Genomic DNA, 25142 nt, shown 5'->3' with positions numbered 1-25142 from the left:
CTGAAATCCACAATTCAAGGCCACCTGGTGGTTCCTTGGCTCTGCTTGCAATGGTTCCTGGGCCTGAGATGGATTTCTAAAGGCTGCTTTACTTCTACAACAGAGTGCAGTGTTTTTCACTACTTAAATAAGCTTTGCCTCCAGGCCTCGTGAACGGTGAAGACAGAAGCCCCCAAAGGGCCCCTTTGATCATCCTGCCCACACCCACTTGCACCCCTGCCTCTCACCTGTCACAGTGCTTCCGCAGCTGTTCCCAGATCAGCAGAACCAGCTCCGTCTTCACCTGCTGCAGGTAGGGGCCCATGGATCCCGACGTGTCCACCAGGATGCACACTTTGCGCTCCAGAATGGTGCCAAACAGTCGGCGGCTCCCTGCTCCGAGGTGGTGGGGGCAGAGGTAGGGAAGGAGTGAGGGGTCGTTCCCTCCCTATTCCCGGGGTGGTTTTCTCACAGCAGCTATCAAATACAAGGTCTACCAAATACACCTGTTGCCTGACTGATCACCAATCAGATGTCAGCCCACTGGGAGATGGCCTTTGTGGCGGTGCTGGTGGGGTGTTGGTTGTCCAAGGGCAGAGCCAGTCAGTGGTCGGGGCTTTGGAGGTCAAAGTTTCAGCTGCGGCTTTGCCTGTGATCTATGATCACTTGCACAAGTGGTTAAAATTGCTCTGGCCTTGGGGCGCCTCGGTGGTTCAGTTGGTTAAGTGTCTGCCTTCAACTCAGGTCATGATCTCAGGATCCTGGGATGGAGCCCCGTGTTGGGCTCTCTGCTCAGGGGGGAGTCTGCTTCTCCCTCTCCCTCTGCCCTCTCTCTCTCTCAAATAAATAAAAAATCTTTAAATTTTTATTTATTTATGATAGTCACACACACACACAGAGAGAGAGAGAGAGAGAGAGGCAGAGACACAGGCAGAGGGAGAAGCAGGCTCCATGCACCAGGAGCCCGACGTGGGATTCGATCCCGGGTCTCCAGGATCGTGCCCTGGGCCAAAGGCAGGCGCTAAATCGCTGCGCCACCCAGGGATCCCAATAAAAAAAATCTTTAAAAAAAATCTTTAAAAAATTGCTCTGGCCTTGAGTTTCCTCATTCCTATAGTTGAGCGATGGGTCAGAGTGGTATTTACAGTATTGTTTAGAGCTGGAAAAGATGTTAAAGAGCATGGAGTCTGTCAACTGGTCAACAGAAATCAGCAGAGTCTGGTGCTGTGCCCTCATGGAGTCAGGCAAGGAAGACAGATGTTAGATTTACAGTTATGGCTCTCCGAGGCTCATGACAGAGTGTCATGGGGCACACCATGGGGAGAATCTGAATTCTGTGGGTGAGCTACCACTGCAAGAGGAGCAGGAGCGAGTGGAGGAAAGAAGTGGAGATAAGGAGGGAACAGCCTAGGAAGGCCTGAGCTGGAGGAGGAGAGCATGGTGTGCTCCAGGACAGAGGGAAAGCCCATGTGAGGAATCAGGAGCCCTGGGATGGAGAGACCCGTGGGGAAAGGGACAGGAGGTGAAGTTGGTGACGTGCTGAAAGGATTTGGGATTTATCCCAAGGGGAAACAGAGAGGGCCAGTGGCTTGCCAGCGTCACAGAGACTGGCAGTGACCGCAGACTCTCATACCATATCCTCTGATCCACACTGTAGTCAGGGACACCTGCTACCCTACCCTTGCGGCTCCACAGACTAACTATGGAGGAAACCTAGGGGGAAAGCTGAAGGAACAGAAGAGGATGCGTAGCATTCTTGATCACCCCTCAGGGACCTCAGCAGAGGCAGTAGTAGAAACAAGGGGAAAACTGCTACAAAACAGATGGGCTGCTTTCCAGGAAAAGGTAGATGGAGCTGGCTGGACCCTCTGCCCAGGAATCTGCCAGGACTCATCTGGGGGTATTCTCTAGCAGTGCTCATGTCAATATGAGGAGCCATCCTGGGGCAGGGAGACATTCCATGAGGATGGCCCTCCAGGCAGCCAGCTGAGGGACCTCTGACCACAAACAGCTGGCTGATCCATTGTAGGAACCAGACGATGGAAACATAGTGCAAGTCCCCAAGCCCTGTCGTATCTACCTCAAATCTCTCGGACTCTTCCTACTTCATCCATCTCCATCATCCCCACCTCTTCCAGCTGGCCTGGTCCTTCACCTGGGCCACTATGATGCTACCTGATTCCACTCCATCCCCTCAGCAACTTATATTCCATGCAGCAACCAGGAGGATTATTGCTGATGCTAACTTGATCACTTTCCCCTTATTTAAGACATTTAGTAACTTCCAACTGCTCTTAGGGTGAAGTTTAGACAAGGCTTCATCTCTCTGGGATGGTCTCACTCTTATTCTCCCTCATTCTCAGCCATATCGGCTTCTTTTTTAGTCTTTGTACTCAGCATTACCCCACCCCCCAGCACCTCAGACATGCCTGTCTTTCTTCTCTTGGCCCAGCAACATCTATTCACTTTTCAGATCTTGGCTCAAATATCACCTCCTCAGGGAAGCCCTCCATGATCTTCCTGTCCAGGCCTGTCGCTCCTCTTGGAGGCTCTCACTTCACCACGCCCATCTCCTGTCTACACGTCACTGTTGTGACATTAGACTTGTTTGTGAGACTCTTTGGTTAATGTCTGTCTCCTAGACCATATGCTCCTTGAGCTCAGGGACCCTGCTGGGTGTTGCCTCCCACCATCTTCCAGCGCCTGATGAGACAGCAACACATATTTGTTGAATAATGAATGAGTGAATAAATGAAGTAGCCCTGGTTTTTAAAGTGTTGGTGGCATTTGAAGTATTAGCTGGTGCTGGGGTGAGCACTTGTACACGAGGTGGGGATTCCACTGGTCATCACACCCTTCCCAGCAACAAATGTGCTTTGGGATTGGACAGAGGCATGTGACCTTTTTGCTCCATGTCAGCCTCTGACCTGACAACTACACCTGGAGCTGGCAACACTGCCCCTCATCCCACCCGAGGTTCTGGGAAGCAGCAATCATCACTACACACTACACCCCACTGTACAGTATGGTCTGTTTTACCAGGTTCTACTGCAGAGGATTGGACCTAATGAATTTGCACAGGATCCTGAGGGGCCCATCTAGGGGCCTCTATAAAAGCCTCTCCCTCTCCTTCCTCCTGTTGTCCCAGGAACCATCCAGGCCCCAAAGCCTCAACACCCCCTGTCCAGCTCTAGCTAGCTCCCTGGTCTCTTGGACTTGATGCTTCTGATCATCTCTCAATCCCCAGCCCACCCTTCCCTAGGATGTGAGCCTGGCTCTCCTGGGCGAGCCCTGCCATTTGCCGGCCGGAAGGAGCCTCAATACTCTTTGTAAGGAAGAACAGGGATTCTGCTCTGCTGGGATGCCCTCCCATATCCACCTTCATGGACCAGTTCTGTGGGGTCCAATCAATACTGAATTGAACCTCTTGAGAGTGAGCCCCTGAGTCACGTCCAGGAGGGCGAGGGGTGGAAGATGGCCTTGCAGGGTGAGCCTGGACAGGCCTGGGTTCTCTCTGGTGCCCTTTGGCCTACACTCTACCTCCCTGACATCCAGCACCTTGCCTGACCTTGGAATCCAGAAAATCATGTTGTACCTGGATGGCCCTCCTGGTCTCACCCCTGATGTGATGGTTTGTGCACCTGGCCTGGGAAGGGCTGGCCCTGGTCCCTGGGGTTGACCCTGCACTTCCCCTCATGCCCTTCCTGCACTCCAGGACAGCAGGAAGCCTCACCAGACAATAGCCACTGCAGCCTCTGGACATAGCGCTTCATCACCTTCTCCAGGCACGTGATGTATACTTCAATTTCCCTGGGCGTCCACTGGATATGTCTCACTATCCCCTGGATGAAGGCAAATTTCCCCGCATCAGCTATGTCTTTAGATCCCCATCACCCCCATAAATAGTTCAATTGGTTGTGGTTAATAGTTTCCAAAACATCTGTTAGGCATATATATATTTGCTTACAGGTTTTTTTCTTTTATCAAACTATTAGATTTATGGTTCTAGAGGAGTAGAGGAATTGGGATGATGGTTTTGTGGCAAATGTGGTCACTGAAATAATAAAAAACGTAGCATCTCTAAATTTTAAATTAGAAAACCCTTAATAGTAGGATGGGAAGTCCATAAATGTCAAACTAAAAGATGACCATAGACAGAGAAGGGGACAGAATGATAAAACTCCCATAAAAATCCTTCTGGTGAATAATTTTGAGTTTCGTAGCTACTTTTGACTTTCTAGTTTCTCCTAACGCAATAATGTCATATAAAATGGAAAGAATAGAAAACAGGGTCTTCTAAACACACACACACAGACATACACACTCACACACACCATGATTTGTTGCTCACTTGTACTAAATTTCCTTGTTCTAGTGTTAAAACAATGAAAAAAAATTACCCCCAAACTAGAAACTAGAGAACACAGTAACCTCCGCTGGGGGGCAGGGGAGAAGGGAAGCCCGCTATCCTAATGGAACCATCAGCAGCACTGGGGGTACAGAATTCTGGTGAGTTCTTCAGCCACAGCCTATTCTCAGCAACTTTCTTTCTTTCTTTTTAAAATATTTTATTTATTTATTCATGAGAGACACAGAGAGGCAGAGACATAGGCAGAGGGAGAAGCAGGTTCTCTGTGGGGAGCCCGATAATGGGACTCGATCGCAGGATCCCAGGATCACGACCTGAGCTGAAGGCAGACACTCAGCCACTTGGCCACCCAGGCGTCCCTCTCAGCAATGTTTCTAATTCTCACACCATGTAGCCCATCTAGCTCTGGGGGGTGGTATTGGGCCCTCCACGGGTTGACTTTTCTTCCAACGGGATCTGTATTTCCTTATATGCCGAGAGCAATCCCACATTTGGGTGGAAGCAGGAAGAGAAGCCACGGCACAGACATCCACATGGAGTTCTCCCCAGCACACGTGTGCCATTTGTGGCTGATCACAGACAGGGGGTGGCAGGAAGAGAAGAGCAACGAAACCCACAACTTACATTAATTTCTATGCTGGGCAGGATGGCGCAGTGTTTGGCTGAGGCCAGCCCCTGGACTGATTTTTGATGGGCGCAGCTGGGACCCATGTATCTGGAGATTTCCATCTTCAGTTTTTTTAGTCCGTAATTCGCTACCCACTCGAGAAGAGAGGAAAGAACTATTATCTTGGGTAACATAGGCTTTATTGAATGATGGTCTGACTCATCTATTGAACCTTATGTTTGAAATCTGTCTCATATTGGAAATGTGGGGTTTCTCGGTCCTCATTGAGCATCCGTTGCCTGTGGATTCTTTCCCCTGTGCTGGGGAGAGATGCATAAGAAATATGGGCAACGGGGAACACAATTTATTGAGCATCTGCTACTTTCTAGTCTGGTGGACACTGTTAGTTCCCAATTCCATTTCAACTCTCTCCCACAAAATTTGAGTGGAAAGCTATGATTGGTCTGAAGTTCAGCCTAAGCCAATTTGGAGAATATCAACCTCCCTGTCACAGTGGAGAGATAAGAATGGGCAGGTTCATGGCAATTACAAGCATGGCTCCGGGATCAGCCCAATCAGACCCAAGCTTAGACTTTTACTGAATGGTTATGGGAAGAAAGATGTTCTACTTTCAGGATATGATCAAGAAGGGGAATTTCTGCCGCTTGCAACCAAAAGATTGACACCACTAAGTGATTTACACAAAATACACTTCAACTAGCATCAATCCTATTAGGTAGGAACATCTGTCTCCATTTTTACAAATGAGGACCCCGAGATTCTGTGACTAGCTGGATGATTTGCCCAGCCAGGAAGTGGCAGGCCCAGGTTTCAAACATAGGTCTACTTAACTCCTCCTCCCCATTTGCCACTTAAGCAGTTATCATAAGCAGCTTTGTCCCCGCTTCCTTTTTTTTAAAAAAAATAAATTTATTTTTTTATTGGTGTTCAATTTGCCAACATATAGAATAACACCTGGTGCTCATCCCATCAGGTGCCCCCCTCAGTGCCCATCACCCAGTCACCCCCACTCCCTGCCCACCTCCCTTTCTACCACCCCTAGTTCGTTTCCCAGAGTTAGGAGTCTCTTATGTTCTGTCTCCCTTTCTGATATTTCCCACTCATTTTTTCTCCTTTCCCCTTTATTCCTTTTCACTATTTTTTATATTCCCCAAATGAATGAGACCATGTAATGTTTGTCCTTCTCCAATTGACTTATTTCACCCAGCATAATACATTCCAGGTCCATCCACGTCAAAGCAAATTTTGTCCCCACTTCCAACGATGCCCATCTTCCTAAAAGTGGAAGGTTGGTAGAAGGAATTATTGCTTGGGGGGCATGTGCTGGTGCTAAGAAATTCATACCTCTTGGCTTGAGCAAATTGTATCCTTCCTTGGCAACTGTATAGAAGAATTAACCCTTCGTATGCCCCTTCCTTGAGGGTACTTCTTGTATACAGAACCTAGAAGAAACAGAGTGAGGTTACTTTGTACACCTCTCATTCCTCCACCCCTCCCTTACCCCTTGGGTTTCCTTTTGCATGTTAACTTCTCTGTGAATCAAATCAGCCAGGGGTGTGTGGGTGGCTCAGTTAAGCACCTGCCTTCTGTTCGTGATCTTGGGGTATTGGGATCGAGCCCTTCATCAGGCTACCTGCTCAGTGGGGAGCCTGCTTCTCCCTCTCCCTCTCCCCCCACCCTGCTTGTGCTCTCTCTCTGTGTCAAGTAAATAAATAAAATCTTTTAAAAAATCAGCTTTTAAAAAAATTTCCTGAAGGGCAGAAGGAAGGCTTTTAGGTGGATCAGGGGAAGCAGGCTCAACCTCCCCATCTCCGCACCTCAGGGAATCCTTACTGGGATTTGTACCATTTCACAGTCATCAGTGGTGGGGTGCTCATCTCCACTCCCTTCCCCATTTCCCAATCAGACTCAGCGGAGAATGCTGCCTCTGATGGATGGAGGATGAGTGGTGTCAAGAATCTGCACGTCCGTTTCCCTGGGTTGGAAGACCTGAGTGGTTTGAGGTTAGGCCTGCTCTGGAGGTACAGCTGCCCATGTCCTGGGACAGTCAGAGGGGGTCTCCCTACCATGGGGCCTACTGAACTTACAGTTCCCCAGGGGCAGGGGGGCTGTTCAGACATTTGTGTAGTTTTCAACTCACCCACATTATTCCTGGTCTCTGTATAAAACAGTGAGAGAGATGTCTCTGCTTCCCTCCACCTGGTCTTCCTTCTCTGTTGTGCGGTCCCTCCTTTCACTGGCTGGGCTGCAGCTAGGGGACAATTGGCCTGTTGGCTGGAGAAACCTTGGGGGTGTCATGTGGTGACACTGTCCAGCTTGCTTTAGAGACTTGTCAATTTCAGCTATGTTGCACCCTTGAAATAGAGCTCCAAGATGGCTTTGAGGTCCTTTGGGACTATCCCAAGTCTTCTGGCCTCCCCTGGATCAGCCATAGCTAGAGCTGCTTGTTACCAAGTATTGATGTATACCAGGAGAGGTGATAAGAGCTTTCCGTACCCTGTCTCATCTTATCCTCACGGTGCCCCCGCTTACAGGGGGTAAGGGGGCCTCCGAGTCAGCAAGGATCCCACCCAGGTCTCGCTCACTCCACAACTCTGCTCTGAACCATTCTGCTATGTCCTTGCCATTAGAAATAAGATACATGGTCTTGGTTCTATAAACTGAATACTTTAATAAAAATACTTGATGCTCTATCACGACCCACTGGCACTGGTCACTAGCCCGTCTGGGCCTAAATTTCTTTATTAGTAAAACGGGGAACAAATAGATTACCTGTCACACAGGATTGATTGTTGTAAGCTTTAAATGGGACAATCTTAGCAGAAGGGCTGGCATGTGATCAAGACTCATGCTCATCAATCATTTTGGTTACTATCATAATTAATTCACATCCCACCCATGCCCGCCACCCTCTACGCATGAACCTGAGCGCAGCCATGCCTTACCTGGTGGGACGCCTGCTTTGCCACTGAGTGGCCGCCATGTCAGAACTTGCAAGGGGGATCTCTTCTCTCTGTCAGGGTCCTCTTTAAGGCTCTAGAAAACAGGCAGTCTGTCCCATCAGTGACCTGTTCTCCTTGGCAGGCCCAGACTGTGCGTAGCTCACTCCCATCCCAGGGGCTGCATTTCCAGGAAGTCTTGTCCACACAGGCACTGCCCTCATTCAAAGAACTCCATGAGGTTGTAGGAGCCAGCCCAGGGGCATCATCACCTTCCCTTGCCTTCCCAAACTCTGGGATGAAACCCCAGGCTCAATCTGTCCATTAGGAATCTGTACAGGGAGGGGTCAATGGGAACAAAATCTTTGGACATGTTTGCCCCATCTCCTGCTGCAGACTCAGAGGAGACTGTGGGTTTTAGGTAAAAAAGTGTATGCATGTGTATATATGCATTTGTGTGTGCATTTCATAATAGAGAGAGAGGGCATGCTAGAACAGCTGTGGGATTTGCTAGAACTTTCTTCAGTTACCTGCCCTGCTTCCTATTGGACTGGAATTTCTGGGCTTCCAGAGTGATAGGTAAGTTCTGTGCTGTATCGGGAGGAGTTCTTCCTTACTGGGAGAACTGGGCACAAGGGGAAAGTGACAACACCTGAACAAAACTACCTGGGGCCGTGGACCAGCTCACACCATTGGGTGAGCTGTTGTGGAAAAGGTCTGGTTGCCGCTACCCCAGGGAGCCTCCAGCCCTGGTTCTGGGATGCTCTTTGGAGGCCTGGGCACAGCCTAAGCCTCTTCATGCTGAATCAGCTCAGGAAGCACTGGAGGCCCAAGAGGCAGCCTCTGAGACTCTCGGGTTTCATCCCAGAATTTGCCTCTGGGCTGGCTCCTGGAACCTGGTGGAGTTCTTCGAATGAGGGCAGAGCCTGTGTGGATAGAAACTTCTGGAAGTGCAGCCCCCAGGATGGGAGTAAGCTACACAGGGCCCAGATGGATTCCCTCATTCTGCAAATGCACTGTGTTTACAAGGATCTGTCAGTCAGTGAAACGCTGAAGGGCTCCAGATGCTTCCTGTCTGCTCAAAAGCACTGGAGCCTGGGGTCCTTTGAGGGCCCTCTGATTTCTGCAGTGGGGTGCCTATTTTATGCAGGGCAGATTTGACAGGCTGTGACAGAGATAAGGCCTGAGAAGGCACAGGTCACCCCCAGGGTCCTGTGGGCCCCCACCAAGCCTTGGGCAGCAGTAGCTGCAGTAGCAGGAGCCCATTACATACCCTAATACCCTAGCTCCTTTGCCCCCGAGAGACCCTCCAGGACAAGCCCTCCTGCCTTATAGCCATCAGATGTCACTGTGGGGACCAATTCCAAGGAGTCCTTAGTACCTGGCTGAGATAACCAGGCAGTCAAAGGTGGGTGGACAGGAGGCCAGGGATGCCCCCAGAGCTAATAAGCAGGTCCCCCAGAGGAGTTCTTCTGCTGGGAGGCCAGGGCTGGAGGTACTCTTGGGACACTCACCACAGAGTACCCTGCCCCCACCCCTGCTGGCTCTGGCATTTCAAGATCTAGGAAAGACCAGGAGACAAGGTGGCAGCAAAGTCCTCTGTGTGTTATTAGGGAGGGGAGTCAAACCATTCTGGCCACCGAGGGAGCTGTGGGTTTGGAAGAACAGAGTTTCTTGGGCTGACTTCTTTGCTTGAATATCTTTGGCTTTGCTTTCAGGAGGACTGCACTCTCTAGTTCTTTTCCAGATTGGTTCTTCAGGGAGGACACCAGCAAGGCACACTGCAATGGGGATTGGGAGCATTAGCAGCACCCCAGCCATGGCGTGCCTCCAAGCAGGGAACACATACACACACACACACACACACACACACACACACACACACACAAACACACATGCACACCAGGAGGGGCCACTGGGGCCTCTGGACTCCTTTTCCTGTCCTTAGAATGCCACTTGGGACTGAGAACACTGTGGATCAATCTTATTAATAATAAGCCCGATGCATTATTGGGATGCCTCAGGCACTGAGCTGCTTAATGCCCGGGGGTCTCAAACCCTCTTGCCAACAAGGCAAGCCACCTATGCTTTTAGGGAAAGTGCTATCTTATCCCCGTTTTGCAGGGGAGGAACCCAAAGCTCCATGAGTTTAAGGGATGTGACCAAGGCCACTCCTATGTGGAGGACCTTCAATTCAAACCTGGGTGGGTCTGGTTCCAAAGCCAGTGCTTTCCATATGTGGACCTAGCGTTAACATATGCCTGTCAGCTCACCACGTACCCAGGGCGGATGCTAGCAGAATAGTGATATAATACTTGGTTCCTTTTGCCAACACATTTCTCAACTGCCTGAAAGCTTCTCCAGTAATTCTCAAAGCATGAAGACACCATTTGAATGTAAATAACATCCTAGGAAGGGTGGGTTCAACCATTACTGCCACTAACACTTGGCAAATGTTGGTCAGAGGAGGGAACAGCCTAATGTGCATTCGAGAAGGCAGAAACAAAGCACCAAAGAGGTGTCCCTGCAGGGAGAGCAGCTAAGGCATGGTTAGGGAAGCCACGTGCCCACCCAATGGACACGGAGGAAGGAACACAAAGCTGTGGCCCTGCCCTCCCAGGAGCTCACAACGTAGTCAGGAAGATGTTGCCCTGCCAATGGCTGCAAAGAAAATGTGAGTCAGGCTGAGTCTCCTTCATGGGGTCTTCCTCCCCACCTTGACAATGACTCCCTTCATGCTGTTTGTCTACCCTGATGGCTTGAACTGCTCCACATCTACCTCCAGCCCTTATCATTCTTCCTTGTTTGAAGTACCCCCATTTGTCAGCTCATGAGCCCCACAAACTCACCTTTGTCCTAGCCTGCCCTCCCACATTCCCTATAAGATTCTCTCCTGTTTTCTCTCTCTTGGTAAATGGCACCGCTGTCTACCAGGTTCCCCAGCAAGGAACTCAGAAGTTACCCTGGGATTCTTCTTCCTTACCCTATACATTCAATCACCATAAATTTGGTCAATTCTTCCTTAAATATTTTCATGTCCATTCCCTTATCCCTGTTCTTATTGCTTATAGGAAACTCCCATGCTTCATCCAAAGCCTTGGATGTCTGTGGAGCAGGACACAGAGAGGGAAGCTGATATGGGGTGAGTCGTGTCCCCCAAAAAGATATGTGGAAGTCCAACCCCCCACTTCCCCCATATATGTGGTATATGTGAATGTGATATTCCTTGGAAATAGAGTCTTTGTAGATATAATTAAGGTGTAAGTTAATGAGGACATACTGGAGAAGGGTGTGCCCTCAATACAATAGGACTGGCATCCCTGCAGGGGAAGAGATGCACACACAGCAGGAGGGGAGCCATGAGAAGATGGAGGCAGAGCTGGGAGCTATGTTGCCACAGCCAAGGAATGCCAAGGATTGCTGGTGACAAGGACTCTGTCCTTGACTAAACTTTTTTTTTTTTAGAGCTTTTATTTATTTATTCATGAGAGACACCGAGAGAGAGAGAGAGAGAGAGAGAGAGAGAGAGAGAGGCAGAGACATAGGCAGAGGGAAAAGCAGGCTCCATGCAGGGAGTCCGAAGTGGGACTTGATCCTGGGAGCCCAGGATCATGCCCTGGGCTCAACCGCTGAGCCACCCAGGGGACTAAACTTTTGTTGGGCTCCTCTGAGTACTCTTTTTGACTCAGTTTTGACTTTGGCCTATTAAACCCAGTTTTAGTGAAGAATCCTGTTTAAGCCTGTTTTGTAAGAATCTCTCTACCCTTAATATTTAATCAAGTTCCTCTCAACAAATTTCTATCCACTGACCCTTTCGCTGTATTGGCTATATATCTTGGCTGCTACCTTGGCTGTAGATTCAGAGCTGAGTTCAATCTCTGTGCTCTACTGTAGTTTTGGATAAAATCTTCCTTGCCATTTTTTAAAAATATTTTATTTATTTATTCATGAGAGAGAGAGAGAGAGAGAGGCAGAGACACAGGCAGAGGGATAAGCAGGCTCCATGTAGGGAGCCCGATGTGGGACTTGAACCCGGGTCTCCAGGATCACACCCTGGGCTGAAGGCGGCACTAAACTGCTGAGCCACCTGGGCTGCCCCTTCCTTGCCATTTTTAACAACAAGCATCCAGTGCAATTTTTAAAAACACCAACCAGCACCAGAAGCTAGGAAGGGGTAAGGAGGGACTCTACCCAGAGCCCTCAGAACGAGCATGGCCTCTCTGAGACCTTGAGTTCAGAATTCCAGCCTCTGAAACTAAGAGGATAAATGTCTGATGCTTTAAGCCACCTGGTTTGTGGTACTTCACATATCAGCCCCAAGTCACTACAACAAAAGTGTGGTCATTCGCCCCACACCTAAGCCATACCTTCTGCGAGTAGTTGAGCGCTTTTTCCATCTCAGACATGATGGCATTAATGTCATCGCTTTCGTAAATACCTAGACACAAAGCACATTGTGAGCATGGAGAAGGGGTGTAGATCCTGGCAAGTGTCCATATTTGTACACACCAGGGCTGTGTGAAGGTGCCCTGAGCCTGAGGGGCAGGGAGGGATCCCAGTGGGCTGAGCTGACTAGCCCCCACCCCTACGCCATCCAGCGGTGAAGGGGATGGGCAGGTATGGTGAGGCTCTCAGCAGGAGGGCTGGCCCTGGGACCCAGCACCCTGCACCCAACCAACTGCTCTCACCCAGAGGAAGGGTAGGTTAGGTAGGAGCAATGGTCCTGATATTCTGGTGAATAAAAAGACCCACCTTTTCCTTAGGGGAGGAAAAATGTAATGTAATGTGTCTGTAATGAATATTGGTGACTTATTTGAGAGGGATTGGAGTGTAATGACTAAGAAGACAGCCTATGAAGTTGCTCTCCTGGTTCTACCACTTATTACTTCTGGGCTTTTGGGCTCTATGTCCCAGCTTTCCCATCTGTAGAATGGGGATAATAGTAACCCACTTCATAGGGTTATTGTGAGGAATGAATAATAATATATGTAAAATACTTGGAACCATGTCTGGCAATATAATAACTGTTATAGAAGCATGTGCTATTATTAGTAATAATCACTAATAATAACAAATGTATATGTCCAGTACTTTTCACAGGATGTGGGAAACGGCCCCAGAGTTCCAGCCCCAGCTATGCCACTAACTATGTAACCATAGGTAATGCATGTCCCTGAGAGTCATTTCTTCATTCATATATTGGAGAGGGTGGAATGTACTAGTATGTCCTGAGCCTCAGTCACTCCTGTATCCCTGTCATGATTTCCCCTTATCTTCATACCACCCAAACCATTGTCTCCTTAATATACATTTTATCAGGGGCACCTGGGTGGCTTAGTGGTTGAGCATCTGCCTTTGGTTCAGATCATGATCCCAGGATCCTGGGATTGAGTCCTGCATCAGGCGTCCTCCCTCTGCCTATGTCTCCGCCTCTCTTTCTGTGTCTCACATGAATAAATAAATAAAATCTTAAAATATATATATATGTATTTTATTAATTTACTTTTATTTACTTAGAAGCATATATATATATTATTGACATATGTTAGTTTCATGTATACAACATAAAGATTGGATATTTGTGTGTATTATGAAATGATCACTATAATGTCCATCTAACATACTTAAAAGCATATTTTAAAAAATAAAACTTAAGGGTGCCTGGGTTGCTCAGTTAGCTAAGCATTGGACTTTTTTTTTTTTAAAAAGGTTTTATTTATTTACTCATGACAGACACACAGAGAGAGAGGCAGACACAGGCAGAGGGAGAAGTAGGCTCCATGAAGGGAGCCTGACATGGGACTCGATCCAGGGTCTCCAGGATCACACCTTGGGTTGAAGGCGGCGCTAAACCACTGGGCCACCAGGGCTGCCCAGCATCTGACTCTTGACCTCAGCTCAGGTCTTGATGTCAAGGTCATGAATTCAAGTCCTGCATTGGGCTCCATGTTGGGCATAGAGCTTACTATAAACAAACAAACAAACAAATAAATAAAACATTTTTAAAATAAATTAATTTTTAAAATAAATTAATTTTAAAAAGCAATTTTCCTTTTTTTAAGAAAAAAACTTTTATTTATATTTAAGTCAGCTCTAGGGCCAATCTGGGGCTTGGACTCATGATTCTAAGATCAGTCAGTGGAGCTAGCTGGGCTCCCCAGAAAGTTAGCACTTTCTTTTTTTAAAGATTTATGTATTTCTTATTTTAGAGAGGGGGAGGGGCAGAAGGAGGGGGAGAATCTTAGGCAGGCTCCATGCTAGGAGCCTGACCTGGGACTCAATTTCATGACTCCAAGATCATGACCCGACCTGAAGAATTGGTTGCTTAATCAGTAGAGCCACCCACATGCTCCAAAGTTAGCACTTTTTAATGAAATGTTAAAATAAGCAAATAACTTCTTAGGGGAGGAAAAAAAAACCATTTTTTTCCCTCTATTCTCTTAGATTTCTCCAGCTGGGAGGATTAAAGAATTAAACTGATGGGGCACCTGGGTGGCTCAGTAGTTGAGCCTCTGCCTTTGGCTCAGAGCGTGATCCCGGGGTCCTGGGATCAAGTCCCACATCAGGCTCCCTACATGGAGCCTACGTCTCCCTCTGCCTATGTCTCTGCCCCTCTGTGTGTCTCTCATGAATAAATAAATTAAAAAATCTTTTAAAAAAAGAAAGGATTTAAACTGACAAAGACAGATTAACAAAAACAAGGAAAAGTCTTTTTAACATGTACAGCATGTACACAGAAAGGAGGAAGGCAGTAACTCAGAGCGCATGATTGGAACTCAGAGGCCTATGCTGGTGTCTTAACCAAGGACAGTTCATCTGTAAGGAAGTGACAAGGACAAGACAAAGGGAAGGGGGTTAGGCTTGTAGGAGCTGCAGACTGTGGGAAGGCAAATATGGGGAGGGAACTGAGGGAAGAGAAGTGTCATTTTTGTAAGATTTGTTGTATCCAGTGCTTCTCTCCTCTTCCTGGCACAGGAGAGGGAGACACCTGAGATGGAAACGTATTCCTGCTTTTAGGCAAGTGAGGGTGGGAAGGGGCAGAGAACTCCTTCACTGTTTCTTAGCTATCTTCAGCTCAAAATAATCCATATGCCACAGTGGATATGTGGCAAACTTTGGGGTGGCATGTTCTGATCCCTAACTATCACAACAAGAGAAACTATTGCTCTGCATTCCACCTTCACCCATCTTGCCACCTTCTTATTTTTTTTTTAAAAAAAGATTTATTTATTTATGATAGAGAGAGAGAGGCAGGGATACAGGAGGAGGGAGAAGCAGGCTCCATGCCGGGAGCCCGATGTGGGACTCGATCCCGGGACTCCAGGATCGCGCCCTGGGCTAAAGGCAGGCGCTAAACCGCTGAGCCACCCAGGGATCCCCACCACCTTCTAATTGTGAACGTATCACCTTTTGGGAAACGCTATATTCCTGAAGAGACCCTTCGGCCCCCTTCCAGCTGCGACATTCTGAAATATTTTTAAGTCAGGGCACCTGCCTGGCTCAGTCCATAGAGTGGGCCACCCTTAATCTCGGGGTTGTGAGCTGAATCCCTACATTGGGCATAGTGCTCACTTAAATAAATATTTTTAGTAGGTTTACTTTTTTTCTTTTTTACTTAAAAAAATCGCAGTAAAATATACTTTATATAAAGTGTGTACCATTTGAAACATGTTTTCTTTTTTCTAAGATTTATTTATTTGAGAGAGAGAGAGAGCGAGCAGGAGGGGCAGAGGAAGAGGGAGAGAGAATCTCAAGCAGGCTTTGTGCTGAGCATGGAGCCAATGTGGGGCTCTATCTCACAACCCTGAGATCAGGACCTGAGGTGAAACCAAGAGTCGGATGCTTAACTGACTGAGCCACCCAGACACCCCCCACTTGAACCATGTTTGAAGTATCCAATTCAGTGGCATTAAGTACATTCACAGCATTGTGGAGCCCTCACCACCATCCATCTCCAGAATAGGAATTCTGTATTTCCAAATGGGATTTTTCACATGCTCCTTTTCTGGAACACATCTATGGCACAGGGAACTATGTTGGTACTGAGACAACTTTCTAGAAGGAAGGAAGTGAAGGGGTCTGCCAACCCTCACACACCTGTGTCACCAAACCAGTGGAAGCGCCCAGCAGTAGCCTGGGTGACCTCCCGGTAGGCGGCGGCTGTGTCTGTGCAGCTGGCATAGCAGGCAGGGGGCGTGATGTCCATCTGGGGCTCACCCACGTAGAAGAGACACACGTTCAAGTGGAGGTCGCAGCCCCCACAGGCCTCGGTCATGTAGGCGCTGAGCATGGGCTGTGGGGGAAGAGAGGGCAGGAGGGCCTCACAGCTGACAGCTCCTGGAGTGGCTGCTCTCAGGTCAGCTGAACCAAACCCTCTTTCTAAAGAGCCTACTGGGCACCTACCTGGTCTACTACTTGGTGTGAGGATAGAAAGATAACTGAGCTTGGGCTCAGCTTCTCTGTCTTAATAGGGTATGGCCTGGGAATGGACCCGAGAGCCCACTCATGCCGAGTGTGGTCAGGGGACCAGAAGCATGGACATCTCCTGGGAGCTTGCTAGGAAGGCAGGCTCTCAGGTCCCAGGCCAGACCTTCAGTAACATGATCTGCATTTTAGCAACGCCCCCAGGTAATTCTTCTGCCCATTATAGTCAAGTTTGGGAAGTCATACTGGAGAAACCAGTTGTTAGGCACCCACCGAGAGGAAGATGCAGGCTCATAAAGGATGCCCAGGACAATGCCCACTCACCATGTCCTGGTCAGGGATGCCCCCTGTGAAGAGGTAGATGCCCTGTGACTGGTGTTTGTCTTTGTCCTTGAAGTCCACTTCCACAGCCTTCCGCAGGGCGCTGAGGACATTCCTGCTGCCCCGACACTGCAAAGTCAGGGCCCACCTGGGAGGGAAGGAGGCTCAACTGAGGGAGACCAGCCACAAGGCTCCGGAGCAGGAGGGCAGGGATTCTGCTGGAGAGAGCAACAGAGCAAACGGCACCACAGAGGCTGACCCCAGACCCAGCAGGTGCAGTCTTTGATGGTCACCTACCGCCAGGCGCTTTGTAAGTTTTCATGGCTCACGGCAACCATCTCGGACCTCCAGCTTTCAATTGTGCTTCCAAACCTTTGGAGGGAAGGAGAGCAGGTGTGTTATTAAGCAGGAGATATATTCACTCTATACCCCGGGTCTTTGGGCCCTCCGGGCTTTTAGAGGGGTAATAGTCTGACTGTACCCAAAAATGTTAGGATGTTTCTGGCCAGGGCCAGTCATAAGATTTCCTTGCCTGGGTGGCTCAGTGGTTGGGCGCCTCCCTTCTGCCCAGGGCTTGATCCTGGGGTTCCAGGATCGAGTCCCACATCTGGCTTCCTGCATGGAGCCTGCTCCTCCCTCTGCCTGTGTCTCTGCCCCTCTCTCTCTCTCTCTCTCTCTCTGTGTGTGTGTGTGTGTGTGTCTCATGAATAAATAAATAAAAATAAAATATTGAAAAAAAAGGAGTGGGGAAAAATTTCCTGTGTGAGCAGAGCGGGGGGCGTGGGAGGGAGGTTTCAGTCATAACTCAGAGCCAGGAGCTGCTCTGGCCAGACTTCTTTTCTGACTTCCCCACCCCTCAAAGGAGGGAGTCATTGCCCCATTTTAAATTCCCCTAGAACCAATTCGACCCCGCAAATGACCTTTTTCACTCAGTCTGTACTATAGTCTTTTTTTTTAATATATAAATTTATTTTTTATTGGTGTTCAATTTGCCAACATATAGAATAACATCCAGTGCTCATCCCGTCAAGTGCCCCCCTCAGTGCCCGTCACCCAGTCACCCCCACCCCCCCGCCCACCTCCCTTTCTACCACCCCTTGTTCGTTTCCCAGAGTTAGGAGTCTCTCATGTTCTGTCTCCCTTTCTGATATTTCCCACTCATTTTTCTCCTTTCCCCTTTATTCCCTTTCACTAATTTTTATATTCCCCAAATGTGTACTATAGTCTTTTAAAGATTTTATTTATTTAGGTTTTTTTTAAAAGATTTTATTTATTTATTTGAGAGAGTGAGAGCTTGAGCTGTGTGGGGAGGGGCAGAGGGAGCAGACTCCATGCTGAGCAGGGAGCCCGATGCAGGGGCTCAATCCCAGGACCCTGAGATCATGACCTGAGCTGAAGGCAGACACTTAACTGACTGAGCCACCCAGGCACCCCTATGGTTTTTTTTTTTTAATATTTTTATTTATCTATTCATGAGAGAGAGAGAGAGAGAGAGAGAGAGAGAGAGAGAGAGAGAGAGAGGCAGAGACACAGGCAGAGGGAAAAGCAGGCTCCATGCAGGGAGCCCGAAGTGGGACTTGATCCTGGAGTCCAGGATCACACCCTGGGCTGAAGGCGGTGCTAAACCGCTGAGCCACTCGGGATGCCCCCATATGGTTTTTAATTTTAAAAAAAGCATCATCTCATTTTCCTATGAAACAGAATTTAAATCTTTGGGAAAAGGCTGATCTCCTTTATCAAGAAAAAGGTGTCCCTTCTCTGGATCAAGGTTAATTCCTTTACCTGGTCTTCTGAGACCCTGCCCACATATAGCTCCCTCCCCCACACATCCCCTACCTCACTCTATTTTCCTCTGCCCCACTGTCTCTGCACATGTTTGAGTCTGTCCATTCTTTTTTTTTTTAAGATTTTGTTTATTTATTCATTAGACACACACACACACACACACACAGAGAGAGAGAGAGAGAGAGAGAGAGAGAGAGGCAGAGACACAGGCAAAGGGAGAAGCAGGCTCCATGCAGGGAGCCGATGTAGGACTCGGTCCTGGGACTCCAGGATCACGCCCTGGGCCCAAAGCAGGCACTAAACTGCTGAGCCACCCAGGGATCCCTGAGTCTGTCCATTCTTAAAAAGAACTTCCTCTTTCTAACAGGGCCCACTCCATTAGCCACTTCTCCTTCCTGTGTATGAACCAGCTCCCTGGAAAATAATGTCTTAACCACTTCAGCTTCTCCTTATTCTGAAGCTCACTGCAGTCAAGCTTCTGGTAGGTTCTCTGGCAAATATTAACAGTGACCTACTTCCCCCTTTCATGAAAATATCTATTGTAGTTGGATAATAAATCTTCTATTACTGTTTGATAAAAATTCTAACAATATCCAGAGAATGAAAATTCCTCCCATTTTATTCCCCAGAAAAAGTTCTGTGAACTCTATACTCTATGTTCCTTTGGATTAAAAAAATAAGAAGCAAAAGGGCACCTGGTTGGCTCAGTTGGGAGAGTATGGGACTCTTTTTTTTTTTTCTTAAGAGACAGAGAGAGGGGACATCTGGGTGCCTAAGATGGTTAAGTGTTTGTCTTCAGCTCAGGTCATGATCTCTGGGTCCTGAAATTGAGACCCACATTAGGCTCCCTGCTCAGCAGGGAGTCTCTGCTTCTCTCTCTGCCTCTCACCTCCCTGCTCTGCTCATGCGCTCTCTCTCTCAAATGAATAATATATATATATATATATTTTTTTTTTTTTAAAGAGAGAGAGAGTGTGTGTGTGTGGAGGTGGGGGGCAGAAAGAGAGGGAAAGAATCTGAATCGACTCTGCATGGAGCATGGAGCCCCACACGGGGCTCAGTCTCCCGACACTGAGATCATGACCTGAGCTGAAATCAAGAGTCAGATACTTAACAGACTGAGCCACCCAGGCACCCCAGAGCATATGACTCTTGATGTCAGGGTTGTGAATTGCAGCTCCACATTGGGTGTAATGATTACTTAAAAAGAAATAAAATCTTTCAAAAATAATAAATAAACAAAAATTAAAAAAACATAAAACTTGTCAAATCACTAAGTTGTATACACCTGAAACTAATGTAACATCATGTCAACTATATTTAAAAAAGCATAAGTAGAAATAGAATATTATAGTTCATATTCTTTGTAACTTGCTTGTTTCCTTGGGATTTACTGAGGACATTTTTCTTTTTTTTTTTTAATCTGGAATAGTCACATTTTTTTTTTTTTAATGATAGACATAGAATGAGAGAGAGAGAGGCAGAGACACAGGAGGAGGGAGAAGCAGGCTTCATGCAAGGAGCCCGACGCAAGACCTGATCCCGGGACTCCAGGATCGTGCCCTGGGCCAAAGGCAGGCGCTAAACCACCGAGCCACCCAGGGATCCCTGAAGACATTTTTCTAAATGCAAACATGTAAATCTCCCTCATTCTTTTGAATAGTTGCACTGTCAGGATTGTTTTACCCATTTTGCCAATGATCATGCAGTTTGTTCCCGGGTTTATCTACTATTAGAACTCCTGCCTAGTTATCTATGCACACTGATCTTTGTATTTCCTTCAGGTAATATATAAAGGTTTAATTGAAGGAATGAAAAATATACACTTAAAAATTTAATACAAGGGCTATACCAAATTACACTTCTATAGACAGTTTTCAAGAGTGCCCTTTCCATCACATCATCACCAGCACTGGGCATTATTATTATTTTGAATCTTTTAAATATTTGGTTGCCAAACTGAATTGCAAAAAAAAAAATTATATCTCATTGTTTTGTTGTCAGTGAGCTCTACTGCCAAATTCAGTGGATTCCTTTATTCTTCCCATTCCTGCTTGCTTCTGCAGGATCAAACTCTTTCTTTCTGAGATGTGTCTTCTCAATATCATCCTCTCCTCATTTTCCTCCTACCTCTCTGGCTGCTCCTCTCCTGTGTGCCTCTGCCCGCCCTCCAAACATCAATGCCTCACCAGTTGTGTCTTTGGTTGTCTTCTCTACCCTTCATGTCTTCACAGGTGTCTTCATGCACTTCTGTGTTTTCTCTTTTTTTTTTTTAATTCCATTTTTTCAACCATGTAACCAGAACTCTGATGGTTCGCAAACCTGTATTTCCTGGCTAGAACTCCTCACTGGAGTCCCTACGAGGACATCTCCACTTGACAATCTCCAATTCTACATGATTAAAACTACCTTCTACTTCCAAGATCTGCTCCATCTGGGACATCTTCTTTTCACCATTCTCATATCCTATAGCCAAATAATAACTCATTTTGTAGATTCTAACTCTATAGCCTCTCACATGCATCCCTTCTTTCATCCCCATGGCCATGGCTCAAGCCTACTTCACACTAGACAGACCACTGTAGCCATCCAAATGGCTTCCATCCCTCCAGCATCACATCACTTCAAAACATCCTTCACACTGTGACTTGAGCATTCAATATCTGATCATCTTATTACCTTGCTTAAAATCCTCTAATGCCTATATGTCCTATAGTATAAAAGCTCCTGAGCATATCATATATATATGTGTATATATATATATACATATATATATACCCTCCATCATCTGTTTTATTTTGTCATGCACAATTTCTCTTTCTCTCCCTATAACCTATTGAATTCCCTGATGCTCCCAAAATTCTATAGTCTGTGACCCCACAGTCTATGTCTCATAATTACAACACCTCTAAGTTTCCTGTTGCTTCCTTTACTGAAAATGTCTTTCCTCCCTGCTGCCCTCATCATTTCCATGTTCTGGGCAAACACCTACTCATTTAGCAAGACTCAGCAAAAGGATCACCTCCTCTGTGAAGATTTTCTTTTCTTTTTAGTTTTATTTACTTATTTTTAAGAGATTTTTAAAAAGATTTATTTATTCATGATACACACACACACACACAGAGAGAGAGAGAGAGAGAGAGAGAGAGAGAGAGAGAGAGAGAGGCAGAGTCACAGGCAGAGGGAGAAGCAGGCTCCATGCCAGGAGCCCATTGTGGGACTCGATCCCGGGACTCCAGGATCACACCCCAGGCCAAAGGCAGGCACCAATCCCTTGGAGCCACCCAGGGATTCCCTATTTGCTTATTTGAAAGTGAGAGAAAGCATGAGTGCAGGGAGAGGGACCAAGGGGGAGAGACAGAGTGAGACAGAGGGAGAGAATCTTAAGTAGGCTCCATATCCAGTTTGGAACACGATGTGGGGCTTGATGTCACAACCCTGTGATTATAGCTTGACCTGAAACCAAGAGTTGGACATTTAACCAACTGAGCACTCAGGTGACCCTGTGAAGATTTCCTGATCTCCTGTGTTCAGGTAGGATGGTCTGATCCTGCCTTCTACCTCTTTCTGTAGAAATCAGTTAATCACACTTATTTCTTAACATGCCTGTCTCCCTCTAGTAGATCCCAAGTTCCCTGAGGACGGGTATTATATGTATTCACTTCCATATTCCCCAGTGCTTAGCGCAGCAATTTGTACATGGCAGGCTTTCAATAAAAGTCTGTTGAATGAATTAATGGTTGGATAAATTAATGAAAACATTGCCTAAAGTATTTCTCTAGGCATTTTTTTTTGGTAGAATGTATTAGAAAAAGATGAGGCTCTGGTACAGAATAATATATAATATGAATGCTGACTTAATAGGTTTAGAATATTCCCTATTTGATATGAAGTGGTATAAAAATGTATAGTCTGGGGCACATGGTGACACAGTTGGTTGAGTGTCTGACTCTTGGCTTTGGCTCAGGTCGTGATCTTGGGGTCATGAGCTCAAGCCCCATGTCTGGCTCTGTGCTCAGCAGGGAGTCTGCTTGAGATTCCCTTTCCCTCTCCCTCTGCCTCTGTCCCTCCTATTTGTACTCACTCTCTAAAATAAATAGATCAATCTTTAAAAAAAAATTGTTCAAGTGGGTTCCTTTTCTCTCTTAATTAGTGGAAAAGTTATGCAATTATAATAAATATATAAAACTATATATGTTTAAATTAAATGTAACTGTATGGATTACATATAGTACATAATTTAAATATATGGTATATAGTTATGTATAATTTAAATATATATAGTTATATATAATTTTTTAAAAGATTTTATTTTTCAGTAATCTCTACATCCAAGGTGGGGCTCAAACTCACAACCCTGAGATCCAGAGTTGCATGTACTACTGACTGAGCCATCCAGATGCCCCAGTTGTACATAATTTTAAAAATATATATTCTATACACAATATTTGTTTTATACCTATGTATCAAATTATTTATCTGTGAAATATAGAATTTAAATACACATAATTTATATAAATTATATAGTTACACATAATTCAAATATATATAGTTATATATATAAATCTATATAATTAACATTTGGAATTAGAATCTTCAATGTTCTTGACATAGTGTGGCTTGCTAGACCCGAATTGGGACCTAACACTGGGGCATGCCTGGGGGCCCTTCTTTCTCTCTTTTGCTGTTTATCAGCTTGGAATCCAAATGGGGCAATGGGCTAAGTTACTTTATCTTGGTTGATCAAGCACTGTGTTTTGGGGCCACTTATCACCTTCGCCCCAGTGGGACTGTCTTGCCACCATTTAATTATTCAATACCCCAAACAAGATGATTCAAACCAGATAAACTGATGGTCAGCATAGCATGCTAGGTGCTGGTGACATGTCATCTAGCCACCTGCCAGGAATGTTAGCCCAGTGGCAACACTGAGCACACGCGACCCCTGGCCCCAGCATCCCCTGCCTCAGGGGGAACTAGGAACTTACGCGATGATGTTGAAGCAGTCCTTGTTGGACAACTGTTCTTCCAGCAGAAGCCGCAGGGAGTGCTGGATATGAATAATGTACATGGAATTGGTCACAGAGATATCCAGCAGTATAACCACTCTAAAAAGAAACACAAGCTTTAAGAAGAGAACCGAATCACTCAGATAATGTTTATTTTGTTCCATTTTACTATTTAAAGCTTTTTCCAGAGGAATTTTGCATGCCAAATTCACAGCTGGCCAAAATCTTTCTCCAGGGAGTGAGGTCAATGGGAGTGGGTTTACAATAGTAGACTAAGGGGGTCTTGGAAGTTTCTCTCCCAGGGGCTTCTAACATGAAGTAAAGCTGATGGTAGAGATGGTTTACAGGGCAGGGGGGCTGCCTAGAATGATTTTCACACATTTCCCTGTTTTAAAGCATTGACATTCGATATTATTATAGGTTGGGGTCTTGGTAGGGGAAACAGAAACAAGTAAGCAAATGAGATGGGGACTTAGGTGTATTGGGGCTTCTAGGGAAATAAGTGTATCTTTTTGTTTCTTCTCTCTGTCCATTTGGCCTTCTTTCACTACTTCAAATCAATTCCTAACTCCACTCTCCACTCTCATTTTGAGATAGCAATTATGGGGTTCCATTTCTTTATTTTTATTTTTTTAGTGAATGTGCTGCCAAAGCGAGCACAAGATGACAATTACAGATGCAAAAGAAAATCCACTGGATTTAGCGTCAGAAGATCTTGTTTCAGGTCCCACTTCCTATGTGACTTAGGCAAGTCACAAAACCTCTCTGATCCTTGCTGTATTTAACTATGAACTATTTATAATAAGATTCCTTCCTTGAGAATTAAATGATAGAATAGTATGGTACTTTGTAAGTGGTAATGCATCCAATAAGGTATGGGATGGTAATGATGTTATAAACACTGCCAGTTTTTTCTCCCTGTTCAGCATCCATCACCTCCCCCCACAGCAGCATCCTGATTTTCCTTTGGAAAACTCCTCTGCTTCTATCAAGTGAGTGGGACAGACCCACCCTAAGCTTGAAGGGTGGGCATTTGACATTAGGCAATTAGAACATCCTACCTCCCAGGCCACAGTGAATAGCTCCTGGACAGGCCCTGCCTCAAGCCCCAGGAATGCTACATTGGTAGAGTAAGTGGGGAGCTGCAGGTGGCTATTCCTGGAAGGGAAAGCCTGCCTGACAACAAAGCCAACAGGGAAGGAAGTAGAGCTGAGAGATGGAGATAGATTCTTGACATGCATGAACCCCTGGATGGAGCCATGCCTGAAGACAGCTATCAGATCTATTTTAGAATTTTCAGTTACCTTCAACCAGACCTCCTTGTTTTGTTTAAGCCAATTGGCATTTATTTTATGTTGCTTTTTAACTGAAAGAATCCTGAGTAACACAATGATGATAGTATTGATAGTGATGCTGGTAGTGGCAACTTTTTTCTGCAGGGGTTCTACTGAGTGACCATTGATCCTGAATATAAGGGATAGTTTCTTTCTTTTTTTTTTTATTTATGATAGTCACACACACACACAGAGAGAGAGAGAGAGAGAGGCAGAGACACAGGCAGAGGGAGAAGCAGGCTCCATGCGCTGGGAGCCCGACGTGGGATTCGATCCCGCGTCTCCAGGATCGCGCCCTGGGCCAAAGGCAGGCGCCAAACCGCTGCGCCACCCAGGGATCCCTAAGGGATAGTT

The 25142-nt window shown here is 46.5% G+C and overlaps 1 protein-coding gene across 1 annotated transcript in view; it reads right to left on the bottom strand.

Moving 5' to 3' along the window:
* Positions 1-25142, bottom strand: part of VWA3A (von Willebrand factor A domain containing 3A) — a 56888-nt gene that overhangs the window by 6000 nt on the left and 25746 nt on the right. The window contains exons 16-27 of the mRNA XM_055339304.1: positions 23434-23553; positions 16958-17032; positions 16664-16808; positions 16013-16208; positions 12283-12353; positions 9544-9696; positions 7922-8012; positions 7117-7227; positions 6321-6418; positions 4973-5110; positions 3713-3821; positions 228-372 (exon numbers count right to left, since the gene is read on the bottom strand). Coding sequence (XP_055195279.1) covers positions 228-372; positions 3713-3821; positions 4973-5110; positions 6321-6418; positions 7117-7227; positions 7922-8012; positions 9544-9696; positions 12283-12353; positions 16013-16208; positions 16664-16808; positions 16958-17032; positions 23434-23553 — 1452 coding nt within the window. The remainder of the gene's footprint in view (positions 1-227; positions 373-3712; positions 3822-4972; positions 5111-6320; positions 6419-7116; positions 7228-7921; positions 8013-9543; positions 9697-12282; positions 12354-16012; positions 16209-16663; positions 16809-16957; positions 17033-23433; positions 23554-25142) is intronic.

The sequence above is a fragment of the Nyctereutes procyonoides genome, unplaced genomic scaffold (genome assembly GCF_905146905.1).
Source record: "Nyctereutes procyonoides isolate TBG_1078 unplaced genomic scaffold, NYPRO_anot_genome, whole genome shotgun sequence".
Lineage (NCBI taxonomy): Eukaryota > Metazoa > Chordata > Mammalia > Carnivora > Canidae > Nyctereutes > Nyctereutes procyonoides.
Note: the sequence above shows the minus strand (reverse complement) of the source record. Positions and strands in the feature narration are given on the sequence as shown.